The following is a 21,046-nucleotide window of genomic DNA, read 5'->3' as shown; positions in this document are numbered from 1 at the left end:
AGGGGCCAGCCCCAAGGGGCGCCCCCTGCCCCGGGGAGGGTGGGGTGGGAACGAGAAAGCCCCAGGGAAGACGCGCAGGCCCTGGGCGCCCCCATGGTCCCCTCCTCCGAACCCCGGAGGCTCCCAGCGCAGTAGAGGGGTGCTCCGGCCCTTTCCCCATCATCCTGAAAAACAGCACCCCCGCTGTCGTCTGCTCAAGGATACAGAAGCCAGTATGGATCGTGTCAGCTCAAGAAAACGGGAAAACCGAGGGTGGCTTCCACGTGCCGAGTCATCGCCGCGCCTTCTCCGCAAAACCCAAACTGGGGGCGCAGACGGCTGGGATCCACAATCCAGCGCTAGGCTTAGGGAGTCCCCAAGCCGTGAGACACGCCCTTCGCGTCAGGTGCGTGCACACTTGGACTTCAAGGTGCTTGAAAGGCACTGCCAGGGAAAGACAATCCTTTTTTGAGTGCGAAGCGCAGAAGGTGTTTGCGTCGGGCGCCAGCCGCTCGCCTCTCTGCCACCAGGTGGCGCCAGAGGCACGTCGTCTTCGCCGGCCCGCAGGGCCCGGGGACGGTGCTGCCGAGTCTCCGAGCCCCAGCTCCTGGGTCCCTTCTCCGCCCCTTGCGCCTCGAATCTACGCCCTCGTCTAGAGGGAAAGTCCTCATGCACACACTCCCTCCGCCCGTCCCCAGATGATATCAAGGCTTTTGAAGTGAGAGCTAAATAACCGAGTTGGAAAAAAAAAGGGGGGGGGGGGCATTTTATTATTTGTAACGCGCTGGCAGTTCTGTTTTCTCTCCCCCCACCCCCGCCCCGCATTCCCCTTCCTCCCCCCCTTTCTTGAGAAAACGCATTAAACTCGTCCTTGAACGGAAATCCGAGAAGGAAACCATAAGGTGTTTTCAACGAGAATAAAAGAAGGGCATCTGCTTAGGTGTCTGGAAGTGGGCCGGTGGGTGAGGCAAGACAGAAACACACCACGGTGTGAATATAGCCAAGTACTCCATTTATTAACAAAATAAGTCTTACGAAGGGAGAGCTCTATTCATCTCAAACGGCCCCGCAGCCCCCTGCATCAGGCCCAGAGGGTGGGAGGGAGGGGGTCGGGAGAAGACCCTGCGCCGAGTCTTCGATCCCAGTAACTGAGGGAGCCCACGGCCAACTCTGGGGACTCTTGGGTCAGGCCTGGGACGGGGTGACGGGGTTCTGCTGTGATCCGTGCACTCCCTGACTCCCGTCCCACACCCCCCAACGGTGCTAACAGGGTTGTATTGCCAGCTGATACTGCCACTGGTCTGCTTTGGAAGGATCTAGCAAGAATCACCGACCCAGCCCCCATCACCAGGACAGGGACCCCTGCCCCAATTATCAGAGAAAAACAATGACTATAAAAACACTTCGCAAACTATAAAGAGCAAAGTTTCACGCCAGCAGGGCCTTCTTCTAGGACTTTCACTTGAATGAGATGAGCCCTGCCGGCCCGCCCTCTCCAGCAAGCAGTGCGACCACCCCCGGGTGTTTCGGGCCTTTCAGAGTCTGGAAAGGGGAAAGGTTACTGGAAGACTCTCCAGCCACTGACTCGTGCTCAGAGCAAGATAGGGGAGCAAGGCTCTAATTTGGGGGACCAGGGTGCAGACCAAGGAGCCCAGGGGGGAGAGAGTGGCAGGGGAGGGGTCACAGGGCAGAGACCCGGGCCCACAGAGCTCAAGACCTCCGGCCCCCAAGATCGCTCCCAACAACCCCGAATGCGTTACAAAAAAATACCTCCTCTCTGTTACTTGTACAAAGGAAAAAAAAAAAAAAAAAAATCCAACAACAAACCAGAACCTCGAATGGACGGAAACAAGAAGGAATGAAGGGCAGAGGGGCGGGGCGGGGCGGGGAGGAGGAAACGTAGTTTGAACGTTAGGAAGCATGCAAGCAAGTCCCCCTGGAGGGAAAACAAAAAGAAGCTCCCACGCTCCCCCCTCCCGGGTAAAACCAAACCAATCCAAAAAAAAAAAAAAAAGGCAAACTTACATCTAAGAAAAAATAAAACAGAAAAGAAAGGCAGAGGGGGGGGGGGGGGGGGGATGTAGTTACTGGTGTGATTAATATTATTATTCGGGGGAGGGGAGGGGCGAACAGACTCTTTGCATACCATTGACTCGTGTGGGTCGTTAATGCACTTATATTCCCAGCTTGTAAGCTAACATTATAGTAAATAAATACACAGTCCGGTGGGGAGGGGAGGGATCTGGGCGGTGGGAGGGGGGTTCCGGCGGCGGGGGCAGGCGGCGGGGGGCTGCAGCGGCGGCGGGCGGGGCGGGAGCGCGCGGGGAGGAGGCAGGGCTGTGGTTACTGGTACCCGAGCGCCGAGGCGGAGGCCAGTCTCTGTCCGTATAGCGCGTACGGTGAGTAGTAGGGTCCGGCTGTGGGCAGCGACGGCACGGCCAGGCCCCCGGCTGTGGACAAGTGGCTCTTGCCGTACGGGTGGTACCGGCTTAGCCCCAAAGTGTGTGGACTCCTCAAGGACAGCGACCCCGGGCTGCCGGGGGCGGCGGGCGGGGGCAGGTGCAGGTGGCAGGAGGCGGCGGCCGCGGCGGCGCTGCCCAGGCCCGAGGCCCCCGGGTAGGCGGCCAGAAGTTTCTCGGCGCCGGGCAGGGCCGTGTGAGTCCGCAGGTGGCTGAGCAGCTCCTCCGAGGTGGCGAAGCGCTTGTCGCAGGGCCCGCTGGCCGCCACCCAGTTGCAGCTGTGCGGCAGCGGTTCGTTCTGCAGCATGAAGCCGTAGGTGTAGAGCGGGTGGCCGGGGAGTGCCGCCTGGGCGGCGCTGGACGAGAGCGCGGCCGGCTGCAGCGGGTGCCCCGGGTACACCAGCGGGTAGCCCCCCGCCTTCAGGCCGGGCCCGGCCGGGTCGTGCGCGCTGCACGTGGAGCAGCCCGAGCCGCCGAGGTGCGAGGCGCCGTGGTAACCTCCCAGGCAGTAGGGGTCTCGGCATAATCCCTGCAGGAAGGACGGCGGGGAGGCCCCGGTGAGCGGGCTGGAGCTGGGGGGCTTGCCCGGCGGCAGGCCCAGGCCCCCCGACAGCTGGCCTCCCACGAGGCCAGACTTGCTGGGATCCAGGCCAGGCACGAACTGAGACGGGTAGCCGGCGTAGGCACCCACGATGGAGCCGTGGTAGCCGATGCTGGAGGGAGGCAGAGGGAACACCGAGTGGCCCGGCTTGTAGGGCGACACCGGCGCCACGTGGCCGGCCCCCACCAGCGCGGAGGGCGGCTCCGACTTGCGCCCGGAGGCCCCGGGCTCGCCGCCGCCGCCACCACCGCTGTGCGCGCCAGGGTCCCCGCTGCTGCCGCGGCTCACGGCCGCCGGCTCCGGGCTGGGCTTGGACTCCTGGTCTTTCTTGTCCAGCTCCCCGCTGGCCCCGGTCTTGCAGTCAGAGTGGTGCGGGGAGCCGCCCCGGGAACCGCCAGGGGAGGACGAGGACGACGAAGCCGAGACCGGCGCTCCATGCGGGGGGAAGGGCGTGCAGGCGGCGCTGGGCACCCTGAAGCCCGCCTTGTCTCCCGGGGACAAGGAGGAGGAGCTGGAGGAGCTGGAGGACACGGAGGAGGAGCCGCTGTCCTTGCGGGAGTCGCCGCCCCCGGAGCCCTTGGAGTAGGGCTTGAAGCTGGACTTGTCCTCGGCCGGGGAGTCCCCCAGCTGCTTGAGCGCCGCAGAGGCCGAGGCGGCGCCCGAGGCCGAGCGGCCCGGGTCCTTCTCCGCTCCCAGCCCGTTGGCCGCCGCTACCGAGTTGAGCTTGGACGAGGGCGGCGGGTCCGGCTTGCCGATCTGCGAGCAAGTCTGGGCCAGCAACGCCAAAGGACTCTTCTTGGCGTCCAGCTGTGGGAGACAGCGGCAAGGGGAGGGAGAAGGGGGTGAGACCAGGGACCCACGGAACGGCCGGGGAAGGGGGCGTCTGGTGGGTGGGTGGGGGGTGCGATGGGAAATGAGGGCCTCAGGGAGAGGGGCTGCGAGCGCGGGGGCTGGGCGCAACTGCGCTCAGACTGCGCGTCGGTAGTGGTGGGATCCCTCGCTCCCCCGGTCTCGGAGGGCGCCGCAGGCCCTGGGGAACGGGCCGTGGAAGGCGTCCACCGAAGGCCACCCCGGGGGAAGGTGACTTCTCTGGACTCGGGGCTGGGGGAGGGGCCGTGACTCGCCCCCTGCTCTCTCATCTCCTCCTCTCTAGGCCCGGGTTAAAAACTTATGCCTTCAGTTTGGGGAACTTCGCTTGGGACGGGTTTCTGGCGGCGGCGCCGCGGGGTAGGAGCGGGGAGAAGCTGGTTCTTGAGCCTGTGTCGCCGCGGGCGCTCTCTTCGGAGCCCGCCTCCCTCCCGGGGAGGCCTCCAGGGGAGCGGCAGAAAGAAGGAGCCGGGGTCGGGAGTGCCCGGGCGTCGTGCGGTCCAACAGGATAGGGCAAAAGCGGAGTGGGACGGGGGAGGGGGGGGGGCGATCGGGCTTCAGAGAGAACAAACCCGGGTGGAGAGGTGGGAGTGGGGGGGCCGATAAAAGCCCAGGAGACAGACTCTCTGGCCTGGGGACTGGGTGCCGAGGAAAAGTAAAGGGCCCAGTGGACACTCTAAGAGCAAATCCAATCCGAGAGAGGAAACGCGAAGCTCCGAAGGGCGAGAGTAGAAGAGGAACCTTCTCCCCCGGGGAGAAGCCCGAGGGGGAGAACCCAGTGGGCTCCGATCCCTCTGAATCTCCGTCCCTCCTCTCACTCCGTCCGCCAGTGGGGCCGGACCCGAGCATCGCACCGAGCCGCGGGGCGCAGGGAGCCGGGCAGTGGTGGGCGGAATGGGGCGGGCGCTCGGCGGGCAGCGACCAGGGGACTGACCTCGATGGGGCTCACGGGCGTGGAGGACAGCGGCTGCAGGTACTCCGGGTGCAGGAGGTGGCCGGTGTGAGCGCTCAGCATCTTCAGGACCCGGATGGGAAGCCGGTTCGCCTGGCGCAGGGGGTCCGCCGGGGGCAAGAGGGACACCGCCGCCGGCCTCTTCCCGCCGCCGCCGCTGCCGCTGCCGCTGCTCTCGGGTGTCCTTGGGTTAGATCCAGCGGGCGAATCGCTCATTTGGAGGAGGCAGCGCCGCTGGGGGGGCGGGGAGGGCGGGGGCGCACCGGGGAGGCGAGCTCCCGGGGCGGGTGGGCTCGCTCCGCAGCGCCGAGCGCGGTGCAGCGGTCGCCGCGTCTCCACCCCTCCTCCTCCTCCGCCGCCGCCGCCGCCGCCGCCGCCACCGCTGGCCCCGGCGAGCAACACAAAAACCTTCGCCTTCCGCGAGCCGCACGTCAAATAGCCGCGATCGGCAGCCACACTTCAAAGGGATCGCCGCGCCCGCCCAATCGCCGATCTCGCCGGGACCCCGGGGCGGGGAGAGCGCCCGGCGCCGCCGGTGGGCGGGGAGAGCCTTAAAGGGGCCGCGCCCGCCAGCCTCCGAGCCGCGGCCTGGCCCCACCGCCGGCCTCCTCCCCTGCCCCCAACCGGGCCGGCCCGAGCCCCGGGGTCCCGGCGAGGTCGGGGCTTCCCCGGGGACCCTGGGCTCTGAGCCCTGCCCTCCACGGGCTTTCCTGTCGTTCTTCGCTCTCTGCCTTCGCACGGCTGGGGTGGGGTGCGGTGGTGCTGGCCGGGGAGTGGGGGCAGGTCACCCGCAGTCCGTGTGTCTCTGGGGTGGGGTGAATTGGGTGGGCTGGGAGATGGGGGTAGGAGCCCCCGGCGGCCGGCTCCGGGACTGCCAAGTCCCAGCCGCTCCCGGAGGCCGCCTGGGGGCGGGCCGCGCCTCCCGAACCCCAGCTCGGCTCGGGTCCTGCTCGGGTTTTCAGCTCTTTCCCCCCTGAATTGGCTTCCTCCCGGGTCTGCTCACTAGGAAGCGTCCGAACCTCGGAGGCAGCCACGGTTCTCGCAACGCGGCGAAAACCGCTCCAGCAACTTTGAGCCAGCCCTGTCCGCAGCCTGCAAGTTTGAGGACTTCCCTTCCGGGGTGAGATGGTCTCGATAAGGCGCGGTCCCCGCTTGTGGTGCGCGCCGCCGGGACGCGCCTGGCTCGCGGTGCCTGCGCACCGATTTATAGGTTCGATGCTTGGGTGTGTTTCGGGTTTCTTACGGCGTGCGGCTTAGGGGCACACAATTCTCTCTCGGCACCGCGCCTGACTGCTGTTTCAGGGGTAGCGGGTGGGTAGGGACGTGGAGGGGTTTGCATCCTAGAAGAGGCGGGGTCTCTGTAAGTGCGGCACGTCGATGTAAGCTCCAAAGAAGCGGCCCCTCCACGCCCCGTCCCCGCCTTTTCTTCTCCAGAGGGAAGATGCCCGAGGTTTTCCCAGGGGAATTTCGGAATTAAAAACTTTTAAATGAAAGTAACAGTATCCCCCTCCACCCTGTCTCCTTCCTCCCGTGCCTTTCGGATAAAGTATGCATTGCCAGCTTCGCACCCGGCAGAGATTTCACAACGTCACTGTCCTGGCGTTAAAGTTCCCCGTCTGCCGATCAGAGGGTGAAGTTGGCCCTTTGTGCGCAGGCCTTTGGGGAGACCCCGTTCCCCGTTCTCTCGGCGGCCAGTGGAGGCGCGCTGGTGTCACTGCCCCGCTCTAAGCACCCCCTCCCAGCCTGCATCTGTCACTCGGAATGTCGGCCTGTCACTCGGGGCATATTGTTCTGGGACTGCCGGTCCCTGACTCTGCTGCTCATTGATCAACGCCTGGAGATCCCAAGAAGGGCAGAGACGATTTCAAAGGCGTTCTTCCAACAGAAACGAGTATCACAGAAATAACAAATGGCAGTCTTTACGATGCTCAGTAGAGAAGGCACCAGGCACCACTCCCAGGCCACGTCAATCAAACACTAAACTGAATGTACTCCTTGGATCGGTCTGGTTTTTGGATAGTATGCCTAGACCTCTAAGAAATTACACAGGCGTTCCCTACCCCGATTTTAATCCTTATAAAATTAGGTTACAATGCATGCCAAGGGATATCCTGACTGGGTGATGTATTCCATACCGCAGCAAGGGAGGTACAAGAAGGAGGGGGGAGACCCTATTTATTGTGGTGGTCCCTATCCCCTGCCCACCCTTCCTTCTGCCAGCCTCTGAGCACTCTGACATCTTTGCCACTGCCAGCGTCAAGTTTAAATGACCACTGCAAGGCTGCTTCAGTCTACCAGGTGATTTGGCCTTTGGGAGACTTCTCTGCAGAGAGAGAGAGCAGAACCTTCCAGAATGAAGACAGTGGGCCTTGGTAGGCCACCTTGGAGGAGGAGGAGGATCTGGGAAGAGGGGAGCCCTAGGAGACAGGAAAAGATGAAAGACCCCCTTCTTGATGATCACAATCAGCCCAGCTGTGAACACCAGCCAAGGACTCTTGCTGGGACCCACGCAGATGTGGTTCTGGATGATTAATGGGGAATCAGTTAGGAGCAAAGGGGAGGGGAGAGAGAGACAAAGGCATGTAGGAATTTGGAAGGAATAGAGGGGCAGGAGGCAACAGAAAGAGGGGAGGAGAATGCAGGGTGATAAAATATTTGCTGTCTTTTTGGGGAGGAAAGGCGAAGAAGAAAGTAAGTAATGAATGAAAGTGGGGGAGTGGGGAGTGGGGGTGGGAGAGGAGGAGGTGAGGACAAGGTGACCAGGCTTGGGGTGAAGGGTGGGGAGTTTGCCCAGGGAATCACATATTGTCATCAAAAAACCCTGCTCCCTTAGCTCACAGCTCATCACTAGGAACTGGGGATGCCAGACAGCACTTTGGTGGAGACCAGCCCTGTTTCCCTTCTCCTGGAAAATGCTAGCAAGGGAATAGGGCCGTGCTTCCCTTTGGGGTGCTGATGAGCAAAGTGGGGCCCCTTTGGCTGGATCCATCCAATCACCTTAGTTGGGAAAATGGAAAATCATACTCAGCCAGGCCAGAGGCCTAATTAAAAGATAGTTGTTTAGTTACTAAGTCGTGTCTGACTCTTTGTGACCCTATGGACTGTAGCCCACCAGGCTCCTGTCCATGGAATTCTCCAGGCAAGAATTCTCAAGTGGGTTGCCATGCCCTTCTCCAGGGGATCATTCCCAACCCAGGGATCGAACTCGTATCTCCTGCATTGCTGGTGGATTCTTTACCACTGAGCCACTGGGGAAGTCCTAATTAAAAGATGCTAGAGGATTATTACAATCGGTAATTGATATTCACTTAGCTGAAATGCTAACCTCTACAGAGTCCTAAATGGGGTCCTAGTAGCCTGTTGCAAGGGCTATTTTCAAAGGAATGACTTGTCACCTGGGAGAGAATAAGGTTAAAAGTTTTCAGTTGGGCTGTGTTTATTGCAGTTGATGGGGTGTGGCTGAAAAGGCCATGTGAGACACTGTCTTGTTCAGGGCCCAAGTGCTTCCCTTGCAGAAAAGTGGTTCTTGTGTGCTAAGAGGCCCTTCCCAGATTGCCCTTCGAGGGAGGGCACCATGACAGTCGGACAGGTTGGGGCTGTGAGCATCCCCCCTGCCAATGTGGTGAAGAGTTACATTCTGTGTTTCAGGCTCTCCATAAGCCTCAGGTAGCTTTGTCATTCCCATGTATATCATGGAGAGGTTAGTCACTTACCCAAAGGTCACTGACCAGTGGGTGACAAGTCCTCATGGAGTTAGGTCTCTGGGACCTAGGCCTCCGCCTCACATTTCTCCCTGTGGTCCCGGACAAGGTAACCCTGCTGAGCTTTGATTTCCTCAGTTATAAAACCTAAGAGTATGGGACTTTCCCTGTGGTCCAGTGGCTGAGATTCCATGCTTCTAATGTAGGGGACCCAGGTTCAATCCCCGGTCAGGGAACTAGCACCCGCATGCCACAACTTAATAAAAAAAAGATCACCCATTACGCTTCTAAAGATCCCACGTGCCACAACTGAGACTGGATGCAGCCAAATAAAGAAATAGAAATAAATATTTAAAACTAAGCAAAAAACAAAAAACCTAGCAGTGACCACCTCAGGGTCGGGAGGCCAAACCAGACGATGCATATCGCACGTCTAGTGCTTGGCACAAAGGAAGTCCCGAGTCAGTGATAGCTGTGACCAATAGCGTCGTCAGCATCTGTGGGGCGATTGCTCAGGAGAACAGTCGCCCCAGGCCTGGAGGATCTGAGGCTCCGGCCCAGCCCCCGACTCAAGTGAAGGCACCCCTCCCCCGGTCTCCACTCAAACAAATCTTTGGAAAAAAAAAAACACAACAAAAACCAACCTCTCAGAAGCCATCACGAAAATTCTTTAGGAAATTCTGAATATTTATAGATTTTTTTTTCACGATTTCAATTTACATAAAACTCGCCACCCAGGAAAAAAAAAAACCGCCTGAGTCAGGCTGGGAGGAGCGGTGGGAGGTGCGTTGTGTGGCGTTAATGCGGAGTTTTCCATCGTCGCGGAGGCCGAATTGCCTGAATGATGGGTTCTCTCTACATGACACTCAAGTCCTAATGGCAACAACAGGAAATAATATCTCACTGGGTAACTATTTACTTTTTTTTTTTTTTTTACAAGCTGTAAGAACTCTGAAAAGTCTGCCTCATAGAGGACTTGGTTTTCCTCCCTGGCGCTTAATATCTTTCAGCGGCTGGCAATTACTGCCTTGGCCAGGAGCCCTGATTCAGCACTACCTGCGTCTGCCTAGCTTCAGACACAGCCCCGGGCACCGGGAGGCCAGAGGAGCCCGGAGCCCGGGGCACCGTGAGAGCAAGCGGGCCAAGCTAGAAGGACCGGCTTTGCTGGGGAGCCCGCTCTGGTGGCCCTTTCTTTTCTGTTCTCACAGCTCCAATTCTGTTCTGTTTTTACACTCATCACGGGGCACCTGCCAGTATTTATTGACTTGTCCATCCTTCTGCTGGACCGCGGATGCTTCTGTATAGCTCTCATCATCCTCTTTGTATTCTGTTGCCTAGGGGGATGTCTAACCATCGTGGTCACTGCAGCTTACAGGAGAGCCAGGCACGTGTAAGAGCTTTGCATGATTTCTCTCCTTTAGTCCCCGCGGGAGCCCTAGGAGGTAGGTCCTATGGTTACCCCATTTCACCCAGGAGGTCGTGGAGGCACAGAGAGGTTAAGTACCTGCCGCTGCCAATTCCAGCTGGTAAGAGGTGGGGGCTTGAATCCACGCAGTCTGAATGCCATCCATGCTAGTTTGTTGATGAATGAAGAAGAATTTTACGTCGGAGGGTTATTTAGCTCTGTCTCTCCTCTCCGTGTAAACAAAAAGGTGGATGACTTAGTATTTTTCAAAATGTCAACTGTATGAGCCCATTAAAGGATCTTTCCCCAAATACGTGTTTGTGTTCATCATCTCGCAGCAATTTTCTGAGTTATTTTGGGCAGGTGTCCTCCCCCCACCCCACTTTGACAGATAAAGTCGGGGGCCCCCCAGAGCTTCTGGGGGAGCCTGAAGTCGGGTGGTAGTCCTGGCAGAAGAAGGCCTCCTGGATCTCCTCTCACAGCCCCATCACCTTGGAGGTGGCGAGGTAACTCCCTTTGATGAAAAAAGGAAGAATTACCTCCTTTCCCTCCCCCCCACCTTGAGTTTTCTTTGGAGAAGTGGTGGGAAGGAAGGGACAAAGGAAATGTAGACTGAAGCTTATCTTCCAGCCCCTGTTTGATCATGGTCCTTGAGCTGGGTGCTTTGAAGAAGTGGTTTCGTTTATCTCCTATCAGCCCTCGGGGAGATAGGCAGTGCGGCTGGGGGTTGAGGGGGGGAGGTGAAGGAGGGGGGTGCCAGGAGGTGTGCTTTTGAAGTTCCCCTCCCTGCACCAGCCCCGCCCCAGACATCAACCTTAGCCCTGGGCAGTCACCCTTGACGACTTTGTTCCTTTGGGCCTTCAGGTTTCTTCCAGATTTCCCTTTTAAGTTGCAGATACTGCTGGGAGGAATCATCCTTTAGTAATCTGCCAACACCTTGGCTGTGATTAGCAGAGAGTGTTTGACCCTGGGTAATAATAACATTTATGGAGCCTTACGGTATGCCAGCCTGTCTGAGCTCCTTACCTGTAAGAACTCATTCACCTCTCACTACAAACTGATGAGGTAGGGAGTATGCTTGTTTTTATAGGTGAGGCCCTGAGGCTCAGAGAGGTTAAGTAACTTGCCCAAGTTACACAGCTCAAAAGTGGTAGAACCAGGATTCGAATGCAAGTATCTGTTTCTGAGCTAATCTGAGTACAGGTCTGAGGGAGAGGGCAGCAGGAAAGCTAATGACATCAAGGACTTCCCTGAGGGTCCAGTGGTTAAGGCTCAGTGCTCCCCGAGCAGGGGCGTGGGTTTGAACCCTGCTTGGGGGACTCAGATCCCACCTGCTGCATGGCACAGCCTCATTATCAATATCAGTTCAGTCGCTCAGTTGTGTCCAACTCTTTGTGACCCCATGGACTGCAGCACGCCAGGCCTCCCTGTCCATCACCAACTCCCGGAGCTTACTCAAACTCATGTCCATTGAGTCGGTGATGCCATCCAACCATCTCATCCTCTGTCGTCCCCTTCTCCTCCCACCTTCAATCTTTCCCAGCACCAGGGTCTTTTCCAATGAGTCAGTTCTTCGCATCAGGTGGCCAAAGTATTGGAGTTTCAGCTTCAACATCAGTCCTTCCAATGAATATTCAGGACTGATTTCCTTTAGGATGGACTGATTGGATCTCCTTGCTGTCCAAGGGACTCTCAAGAACCTTCTCCAACACCACAGTTCAAAAGCATCAATTCTTTGGCACTCAGCTTTCTTTAGAGTCCAGCTCTCACATCCACACATGACTACTGGGAAAACCATAGCTTTGACTAGATGGACCTTTGTTGGCAAACATTTGTAAAATGCTGTCTAAAAAATAGCAAATGACTTCAACCATTTTCCAGAATACTGGTCTTCGAAACCAGGTTTTTATTTTCATCTCCAGCTAGCGGTCAAGAACCTGCCTCACAGTGCTGGAGACTAAGAGACACAGGTTTGAGCCCCCTGAGTTGGGAAGATCCCCTGGAGGAGAGCATGACAATTCGCTCCAGTATTCTTGCCTGGAGAATCCCATGGACAGAGGAGCCTGGTGGGCTACGGTCTTTGGGGTCACAAAGAATCAGACACGACTGAAGTGACTGAGCACCCACACCAGGACTGAGAATGTGGCAGAAACGAAACTGACACAGAGAAGGAAGTAAGGTGAACTTTCATTTCATTAATTGAACTGGACTGAAGGAATTCATTCAACTACTGTTTATTGGCTACTTGGTAGGTGCAGGCCTGAGGTGATCCCAGGGGAGGTAAGGACCAGGGCAGGCTGGCCAGTCCTCGTCACCTCCAAGACACACACATTCCCAGCTCCTAAAAGGCAGGGCAATCTTCTCCTTTGGGCACCTGTGGGCTTCTTTTGCAGATTAAAAGAAAAAGTCAGGAGGCGCTAACTGAAATCGTGCTCATTACCTTGTACTTTCAGTTCAGTTCAGTCGCTCAGTCGTGTCCGACTCTTTGCGACCTCATGAATTGCAGCATGCCAGGCCTCCAAGTCCATCACCAACTTCTGGAGTTTACTCAAGCTCATGCCATCGAGTTGGTGATGCCATCCAGCCATCTCATCCTCTGTCGTCCCCTTCGCCTCCTGCCCCCGATTCCTCCCAGCATGAGGATCTTTTCCAATGAGTCAACTCTTCACATGAGGTGGCCAAAGTATTGGAGTTTCAGCTTCAACATCAGCCCTTCCAATGAACACCCAGGACCCCAGGACTGATCTCCTTTAGGATGGACTGGTTGGATCTCCTTGAAGTCCAAGGGACTCTCAAGAGTCTTCTCCAACACCACAGTTAAAAAAAAAAAAAAGAAAAAGAAAAAAACATACTTTGTACTTTAGTTGCCCACTATTCTTTTTTTTTTTTTAAATTTATTTATATATTATTTTTTAAATTGAGGTACAGCTGACTTACAAGATTATATTAGTTTCAGGTGTGCAACAGTGATTCACAATTTTTTATACATTACATTCCATTCAAAGTTGTGATGAAATGTTGGCTCTATTGCCTGTGCTGTACCCATATATCCTTGTGGCTGATGTATTTTAGACATAGGAGTTGGTTCCAGTTGCCCACTGATCTAAAAAGCATTTGCTTCATGTTCAATTCAGATTCTACCACATTTACTGAGCACCTCTGGGTGCTAGTATGCATCATTTCAGGTGTGTTGATACACCATCTTTCATTTGGGTATAAGGGAGTCCAAGAGCAGGGCGGAGGCCCCAGAAAGGGAAGCGGGGACCAGGGTTCCTCAGATGTCCTGCCCCCATGCTCTGAGTACACACCCTCCTGGCCAGAACCACTGGGCCTCCAGAGATCCTGGTAGCAAACCGACTATTTCAGTTACACAGGACAGATGTCACACCTGCTTCTGACACCCGTGGGCTTCAGCCATGAAGGTGATGATAGTTCTCTGATGCCCACCCCCCCTTCCGGTGGATAAGCCTCTAAACTTGCCCAAAGCAGGCCCTTTGCTAGGCTGGCCTCCCAATTAGCAGGGATGTGCAGCTTCAGATTCATTTCAACAAACACGATTAGAGAAAAGCGAAGAGCCGCTCAGGCAGTGGCTCAATTACCGCTGCTTGTATTTGATAAAACCAAATTCCAAGATGTCAGAACAATTTTGAGGAGTGTTTATTTCCATGGCCCTCTGCCAGCCCCTGCTGGGAGATGGAAACCCAAGAGGCGGGGTCCCAACCAAGCCGCTGGCTGCGAGTATCCAAGTATATAGTAGTCTATTCAGAGTGGAGATTTACATAATAAGCCCCCTTTAAAAATGATTTAAGCTATTACCTTTTTTGGAAACATGCACTTATTTATTTATGATTAAGTGCATTCCCATGGCGCCAAATTCCCAAACTATGAGAATGCGCATTGAAAAAGACCTCCCTCTAGCAATCCAGTTTTTCTCCCCCATGCATCAATGCTATGAGTGTATTATCCATCCTTCCAAAGGTATTCTGTACATATATTAGCAAATACATATGTATTCTTTCTCCCTTTTATACACAAACGGCAACATACTACACACAAAGTTCTGCAGTTGCTTTTTTTTTTTTTAAATTAATATAGTTTGGAGATTGCATCATGGGCTTCTGCATTTTATTTATTTACTTTTTTAGTTTCACCACACTGTTACATGGATGTGTGATGAGTTTATTTGAGCATTCCCCTGCTGGTGGACATTTAGATGGTTTCCAGTGTTTGTTCCTGAGGTGAATAACCATATATAACCAACATATATATGTTTATATGTGTATTTATGTATACAGTAAGTACCCTACATATGAACCTTCAAGTTTCAAACTTTGAAAGATGCGAATGTACGTTCCATCAACATCAGGTGTGAGTCCAATTGCAGCTTGCCCTCCGTCTCCTATTGCTGGTGGCGATCCTTCAGTTCTACCATCTCCCACCTCCTCTCCTTCCTCCAGTCAGTACCTCTTCTCTCCTGTTCACTCGATGCCAGCCCCTGGGTGCCAGTCATTGTACTATACTACTGTACTTTTCAAGGTACTGTACTATAAGGTTAAAAATCTCTTTGTGTGTTTGTTTTATATGTATCGCTTGTGTGAAAACTATCATAAACCTATTCCAATACAGTATTACAGTATTAATGCTGTTATAGTATTATAAACCTATGCAGCTGATTGTATTAGCTGGGGACCTAGGCTAACTTTGTTGGACTTATGAACGAGTTGGACTTACGAAAGTGCTCTTAGAACAGAACTTGTTCGTATGTAGGGGTCTTACTGTGTATATGTATGTGTATATATATATATATATATAATTCTCCATGTGTGCTAGTAAAACTATAGGGTAAGTTCCTAGGAATAGAAATGCAGGGCTGAAAGCTATATGCGTTCAAAATAAGCCCCTTTCAAGAAAGTAGGTAAGACCCAACACACTCTTGGAGTGAATTATAAGTTCAGTGGAGGGACTCGGGGAAGAAAGCCAGGGCAATGCCTCCAGGAATTTCTGGTCACGTTCATCTGGAGAAGGCTCAGTAAGAAGGGTTCCATTTCCATCTCTGGATTTAAGAAAATGTGCTTGCTTCTCTTGCTTTCCTCCTCCTTCTCGTCCCACCTTCTCCCTCATTTAGCAGAAGAAAGAGGAGAGGAAAAATTAGGTCCAGCCTCAAGGAAAACATGATTTTGATAAATACACATTTTAATATTGCCAACTTTCCGATCAGTGAACCCTAACAGGAATGCTGGATTGTCTGCACCTTTTTTCGTTCACGCTCACAAGAAGGCAGAAGTTTGTGCCAAAGATAATACGTAAACTGCTGTTGTATCCATGGAGGTTTGTATCTGGTTCTCACTGCGAATTTCCAGCACGAGGCTTGTAATGTGTCTGAAGACATCAAATCATGACATCAGTAATGACTATTAGCAGAGTGCTTGCCAAAGCGGCTGAGCAGCCTTCTCTTGGTTCTTATTTTAATATTGTATTTTTGGATAGGTATTGCCTGCAGAATTCAAAGGTACCAAGGGCATGGGTATGTAACTTCTCAACAAGGATTGAGATAATAAGAGTTTTCTGCTTTATCGACCATTTGCCAAGAAAAAAAAAATAAAAAAAGCGCAGCAGGTGATGCTGCCCTGCAGGTGTTTGGACACCTTAGTTTCTCGCTGCAAAGATGCACAGGAAAGCCTCTGTCTCCTCTAGTTCAGGCCCAGGGCTGGGTCTCCTTGGTCCGCTGAGTCCAAGCTCACATTTTGTGAGTGACCTTTGACCTGTGACACTGGGAGGAGTCAGGACTGCGCAGAGTATCGATGGGCCATGGAATCAGGATAAACGTCCATTCCACACCGTCTAAAGCAGAATTCTAGGGGTGTCCCTGGTGGTCCAGTGGCTAAGACTCCATGCTCCCAACGCAGGAGACCCGGCTCAGTCCCCGGTCAGGGAACTAGATCCCGCAAGCTGCAGCTAAAGATCCCATGTGTGGCACAGCCAAAATAAGTACTTATAAAAAAAAAGAACTGTACCATCTTGAAGACCTTTCTCAGGCATCCTGAGGGTACCCCTTCCACGTTTCCCAAGGTCCATCTTGATACATCGAACACAGCCACTTTCTGCCAGGCTGTCTTTGTTTTTCTCATTCATTTCCTTAAATAATTAATAAATCAATGCACAAATGATAAAAACAACAGCAACAACCAAAAAAAAAAAAAGAAAAAAAAAAAACCCAACCCAAACAATCCAAACCAGAACAGTTACGGTAGCTGAAAATGCCGAGGAGACTGTGTCCTATTCCTTATGATGTTTATGCCTGTTCCACATCAGGCCCTGGGTGAATTTTTCCCCCACTGCAGTCGACATGCATAATGACAATCTTATTTATGACAGGAGACATGTTTTTGTTTTAAAACAACTGACAGAGCTGCGAGATGGGGAACAACAAGAAAGTGCGATTGGGTGGGGGGGGGTGGGGCTGGGGGAGGCGGGTAGGAGGCTGGCGAAGGAGAACGGCATTTTCTTGATTAAAAAGCTGGAATCCGTCCTTTACTTGTGGAGCAAGTGAGGAAAGGCGTCCAGGAAGAATGCTGGGGTGGGGACGTGACGTAATGACAGTCCTCTGAGGTCTGGACAAGGGGGCTTGGGTGGCCTTTGAGCTGCTTCTGATTGGGGGGTGTCAGAAGGGACCACATGTATGAAGGTGCAGAGACAGTGTGAACAGAGGAGAAAGGTGAATTCTGCTCTCCAGCCCACCTCTCCCTGGGGGTCTCTGGTCAGCTCAGCAAGCATCCAGGAGCCCCTAGAGGTCTGCCCGTGATGTACTGACTCCCAGTCCAGGCAGAGAAGTGAACCCAGATGCCCTGGGAATCGTGGGAGAACAGGGAAGTTTGTACAGATGGCTCTTTCCCCTCGGGTTTAGGGAAGAGAAATACAATGTTCTCACCTGTGTTTGGGGAGCTGGCGCTTTCCTCTGGCCAGCCACTGGGAGTTGTAATCTTCTCCTTAGAGCTGTTCCTCCCTAAAAGTCTGGAGGGGAAATGGTAAAAGATGAAGCCTGACCAGGAGAGGAGAAACGGCAAAAATCAAGAGTGATCTAGAAAGTGGAAAGAAAGGAAGAACTTGGATGAGAAAGAAGTTAATGACTGACTCCACGGTAAGAGTAACTTTTAAAAAAATCTCCCACAGGAAACAGTTTTATGGCTACCAAAGGGGAAAGGGGGTGGGGGAGGAGCAAATTAGGAGGTTGGGATTAGCAGATACAAACTACTCTTGTGAAATAAGTAAGCAACAACATCCTACTGTATAGCACAGGAAACAATAGTCAATGTCTTGTAATAAACCATAATGGAAAAGAAAAAACAAAGTCTCTGGAGATAGTGATCAGATCCAGGGCTTGCGGAAAGGAATTAGAGTACTCCTGGCATATCTTATTAGAGTGTGTGTGTGTGTGTGTGTGTGTGTGTGTGTGTGTGTGTGTGTGTGTGTGTTTGTGGTTGGGGGGTTCTGTGTGTGAAGGGAAGGGTTGGCCAGAAGCAGCTAATTCCACTGAAGGATTGTTAGCTGTTTCTCTCCTTGATTTCTGGATATGCTTAAGTTGATATGGACATGATATGGACATGAGTTTGAGCAAACTCTGGGAGACAGTGAAGGGCAGGGAAGTCTGGCGTGCTGTAGTCCATAAGGTTGCAAAGAGTCAGACATGACTTACAGCGATTGAACAACAACAGTGTTGATATGGGATCCATCGGACCACTGGGTTGATTCAACCAGCTTTTCCTTTCTGATACTGGCAGTGATACAGCTCTGGGCAACAGAGGCAGGCAGCCCAGGTCTCCAGGGCCCTGCACCCAGGAGCCTGCCCATGCCCAGTCATGGGGCCGGGCCGCCCCCACTTCTTTAGCTCAGACTTGCATAGGATAGATGGTTAAAGCATCGTGTCAGCTCCTTCTTTAGGGACATAAATTCAGACCTTCTTAAAACACCACCCCCAAACCACCCTGCAAACAAAGCTGAACACTGGTTTCTTAAACCCCAATATATTTTGCCAAATAAGAGAGTGTTAATACGCCTCCCTCCCCCTCTCCGAATGAATTGGATTACTTAAAGCATCTTTTCGGAGACGTCAGCAGTTTAATAGAGGCAATAAGTCAGGGCTGCCCTTGTGTTTTATTTTTCTGCCAGTATTTAGTTAATTAAAGAATGCAAATTAAAACACCTTAATTTATATAATATCAATATCAACGCCTTAAAACATTTGGCATAACTGCTCTGGCACGTCCCTTACATAAACTCTTCAGAACAGTGCTAATAAAAATGAAAAAGGTTGTAAATCACATTTAATTTATTCATCTTCTGTTTGGTACCAAAGTGTATGCCAAAATCAAGTTATTTATGAGCACGTCATAACAATAGGCACTTTTGTTGGTTGCAAATGACACAAAAGGTTTCTCTGAGGGATGTGTGTTTTAATTTGGAAATGTCTCCAGGTGCCTCTATTTTCTGGGCTCTGATTTCTCAAATTGCTAAAATTTTTGCACCCAGAAAAAAATAGATTTAGATATTGGAAAACATATAGAGCCTAAAAATATGGTGACATCTGCTCAGAAAGACACCTGCAACCATCTGTGTGTAGATAGATGTATACACCAGACGTCCTATGGCACTTGAGTCTTCTGGTGAGATAAAAGGTTGGTGATTTATATCTGATTTCTTAAATATTCCATTAAGAGGATTATCTCACAGGAGGCTTGGATACAGATGACATTGGAAGGGATTTGGTGCAAGCCTGCTTTTTGAGAAGCGACCCCATGGACTGTAGCCCTCCAGGCTCCTCTGTTCATGGAATTCTCCAGGCAAGAATACTGGAGTGGGTTGCCATGCCCTTCTCCAGGGGATCTTCCTGATCCAGGGATTGAACCTGCGTCTCCTGCACTGCAGGCAGATTCTTTACCCTCTGAGCCACCAGGGAAACCCTAAACAGAGATGAACTGCATGTATTTGAATAAATAGCCAAACACCCATCTTCCCCTTTCCCCTCCTTTGCTGATATACCTTTCTTTCTCTAGTGGCTTGGAGCCTAGAGTACATTTTTTTCCAACCTGGAGGAAGAATAGGAGGCGGCACTCAGGAGTCCCAAGGGATGGTGTGCTCTTTCTGCGGCCCATGGTGAAGCTCCTTAATGCAATTAACCTTTTTAAACTCACTACTTTACCCAGCTTTCACCTCCACTCTTTACTCAGTGCTCTGTGGATCTCAGGGCATGTGGGACAGTGAACAGAAGTTCTAGAAAAACCCTTTCCATCCTGAAAACCCCAAGCAAATTCAAGAATGCAATGCTCTAGCCAACTGGTGGCTTCTCTACATGGGAGCGAAGAGCCCAGTACAATCCTGTGCCCTGTTTTATTCATTATCTTTTTTTCTTTATCTGTTAACCATCTTGAGATACCAGTTAGCTTCCCTTGCACCAAGGTGCCCAGAACTCACAGGAGCTCTGCCAGATATTCTAAAATTTAAAGGAAATGCATTTCTTGGATATCACACTAACTAGTCATTCAAGGTGGTTAACAATTTCAACATTAAACTGAGTTACATTCAGTTTGATTATGTCAGTCCTTGGGAACCTGGGTATTCATTATCTTTAAATAATTTTTATTTGTTTTATTTATGCCTGTGCTGGGTGTATGTTGCTATGTATGGACTTTCTCTGGTTGTGTGTGAGCTTCTCACTGGGGTGGCTTCTCTTGTGGAGCACTGGCTGTGGGGTGAGAGGGCTTCAGTAGTCATGGCTCACGGGCTCCAGAGCTCAGCCTCAGTGGTTGTGGCAAAGAGGCTCAGTTGCCCCGTGGCATGTGGAATTTTCCTGGACCAGGGATCAAACTCATGTCCCCTGCATTGGCAGGCAGATTCTTTACAACTCACCACCAGAAGTCAGTGAACATGGACATTACAAGCTTGGTAGAAGAGGTAGAATATTGGGATTCCTCACTTGGGATGATGACGCAGAAGTGGCAAGTGGCATCTGTCTGTGATCTTAAGAGTCATGGGTCCTGGGCTGCCACTGGGGTTGTGGGGAGGCCCTGCAAAACTCCAACGGAAATGGGTCCTGAAGTCTCTCTTTCTGATCTTAAAAACACTGAGAGACCTCCTTGAAAACACTGATAGACACTGGTTCCATCTGGAGCTCGTGGGATGCTCTGGTTGCCTCAGTGGTTACCTAGAAACTCACACTCTTTCAGGTGTATGTTTCTTTATTTGAGGGTGGGGGAGGGGGTGTACCAAGCAGAGCCAGAGAAGGTCTTAAAGTTAGCTGCCCTCCCATTCCCTCTCAAAATTCCCCTCCCCACCTCGACCCCCTAGTGTCTCACTGGGTCATGGGAAAGAAGAGTCTGTTGTGGCAGACAGCCTAGCTTGAGGGGGTGAGCTGAGCTCTGAGGCATCACAGTCCCTTGGTGGTAGGATTGGTGGGTGGCCTGTAAGCACTTTCTTGACATGTTGGTGCTGAGCCTATGTATCCTTGTGTGTGATCGTGGACATGTTTCTCTCTTCTTTTTTCTTGCTACATGTCATCCTTAAAAGCGAAGTTTTACCTTTTATACTTATTTGTATCCCTCTTGCCTCCATAAAAGATTTGAGGTCCCTTACTATTCAAAACATAGATACAAAAAAAAAAAAAACCCACAAAAAACCAAAACACAGATACAGTACAACCGGAAGCCATAAACACAAAAGTAACAAGATCAGGGCCAAGGACAAAGGAGGAAGGGGGAGGAAGAAGCAGAGTAATTGCACCAGAGAGGGAAAGCTTCAATTTAGGAAAGCAAATGCAATGGAGAACAAAACTCAGCTCCCAACTCCCTGGCACCTTGGTGGGCAGTGGTCAGCTATTGTAATAACCAGATGAGTGCCCCTTAGGGGCAGGTTGAAATGCCTGCTGGGGGCTCAGTGCTCTGTGAGCTGGTCAAGCTATTGCATCTCTTGAAATCTCTGCTTCCTCACCTATAAAATGAAGATTCACTTGCCCATGATAGGGGTCTTAAAGGAAAGGGAAGTGAAGTCGCTTCAGTCGTATCCAACTCTTTGCGACCTCATGGACTGTAG

General features: G+C 52.6%; 1 protein-coding gene and 1 long non-coding RNA gene across 2 annotated transcripts; both read right to left on the bottom strand.

Annotated features, from left to right (window-relative positions):
• Positions 1 to 968: 968 nt before the first annotated feature.
• On the bottom strand, positions 969 to 5,268 carry ZNF703 (zinc finger protein 703). The gene is made up of 2 exons (XM_043893608.1): positions 4,841 to 5,268; positions 969 to 3,846 (listed from the first exon to the last, which is right to left on the bottom strand). Exons 1-2 carry the CDS (start codon positions 5,072 to 5,074, stop codon positions 2,323 to 2,325), a joined length of 1,758 nt encoding a protein of 585 aa, XP_043749543.1. The 5' UTR covers positions 5,075 to 5,268; the 3' UTR covers positions 969 to 2,322.
• Positions 5,269 to 14,783: 9,515 nt separating this feature from the next.
• LOC122687720 lies at positions 14,784 to 16,999 on the bottom strand. Its single transcript, XR_006339232.1, has 3 exons — positions 16,893 to 16,999; positions 15,979 to 16,099; positions 14,784 to 15,080 (listed from the first exon to the last, which is right to left on the bottom strand). It is a non-coding gene; the product is annotated as an uncharacterized LOC122687720 (long non-coding RNA).
• Positions 17,000 to 21,046: the final 4,047 nt, after the last annotated feature.

Source organism: Cervus elaphus, chromosome 32, assembly GCF_910594005.1.
Source record: "Cervus elaphus chromosome 32, mCerEla1.1, whole genome shotgun sequence".
NCBI lineage: Eukaryota > Metazoa > Chordata > Mammalia > Artiodactyla > Cervidae > Cervus > Cervus elaphus.
Note: the sequence above shows the minus strand (reverse complement) of the source record. Positions and strands in the feature narration are given on the sequence as shown.

Coding starts and splice junctions, on each gene's coding strand:
- ZNF703 (XM_043893608.1), bottom strand. CDS start 5,074: ATGAGCGATTCGCCCGCTGGATCTAACCCAAGGACACCCGAGAGCAGC. Junction 3,847..4,840: donor CGCCCGTGAGCCCCATCGAG/GTCAGTCCCCTG, acceptor TGTCTCCCACAG/CTGGACGCCAAGAAGAGTCC.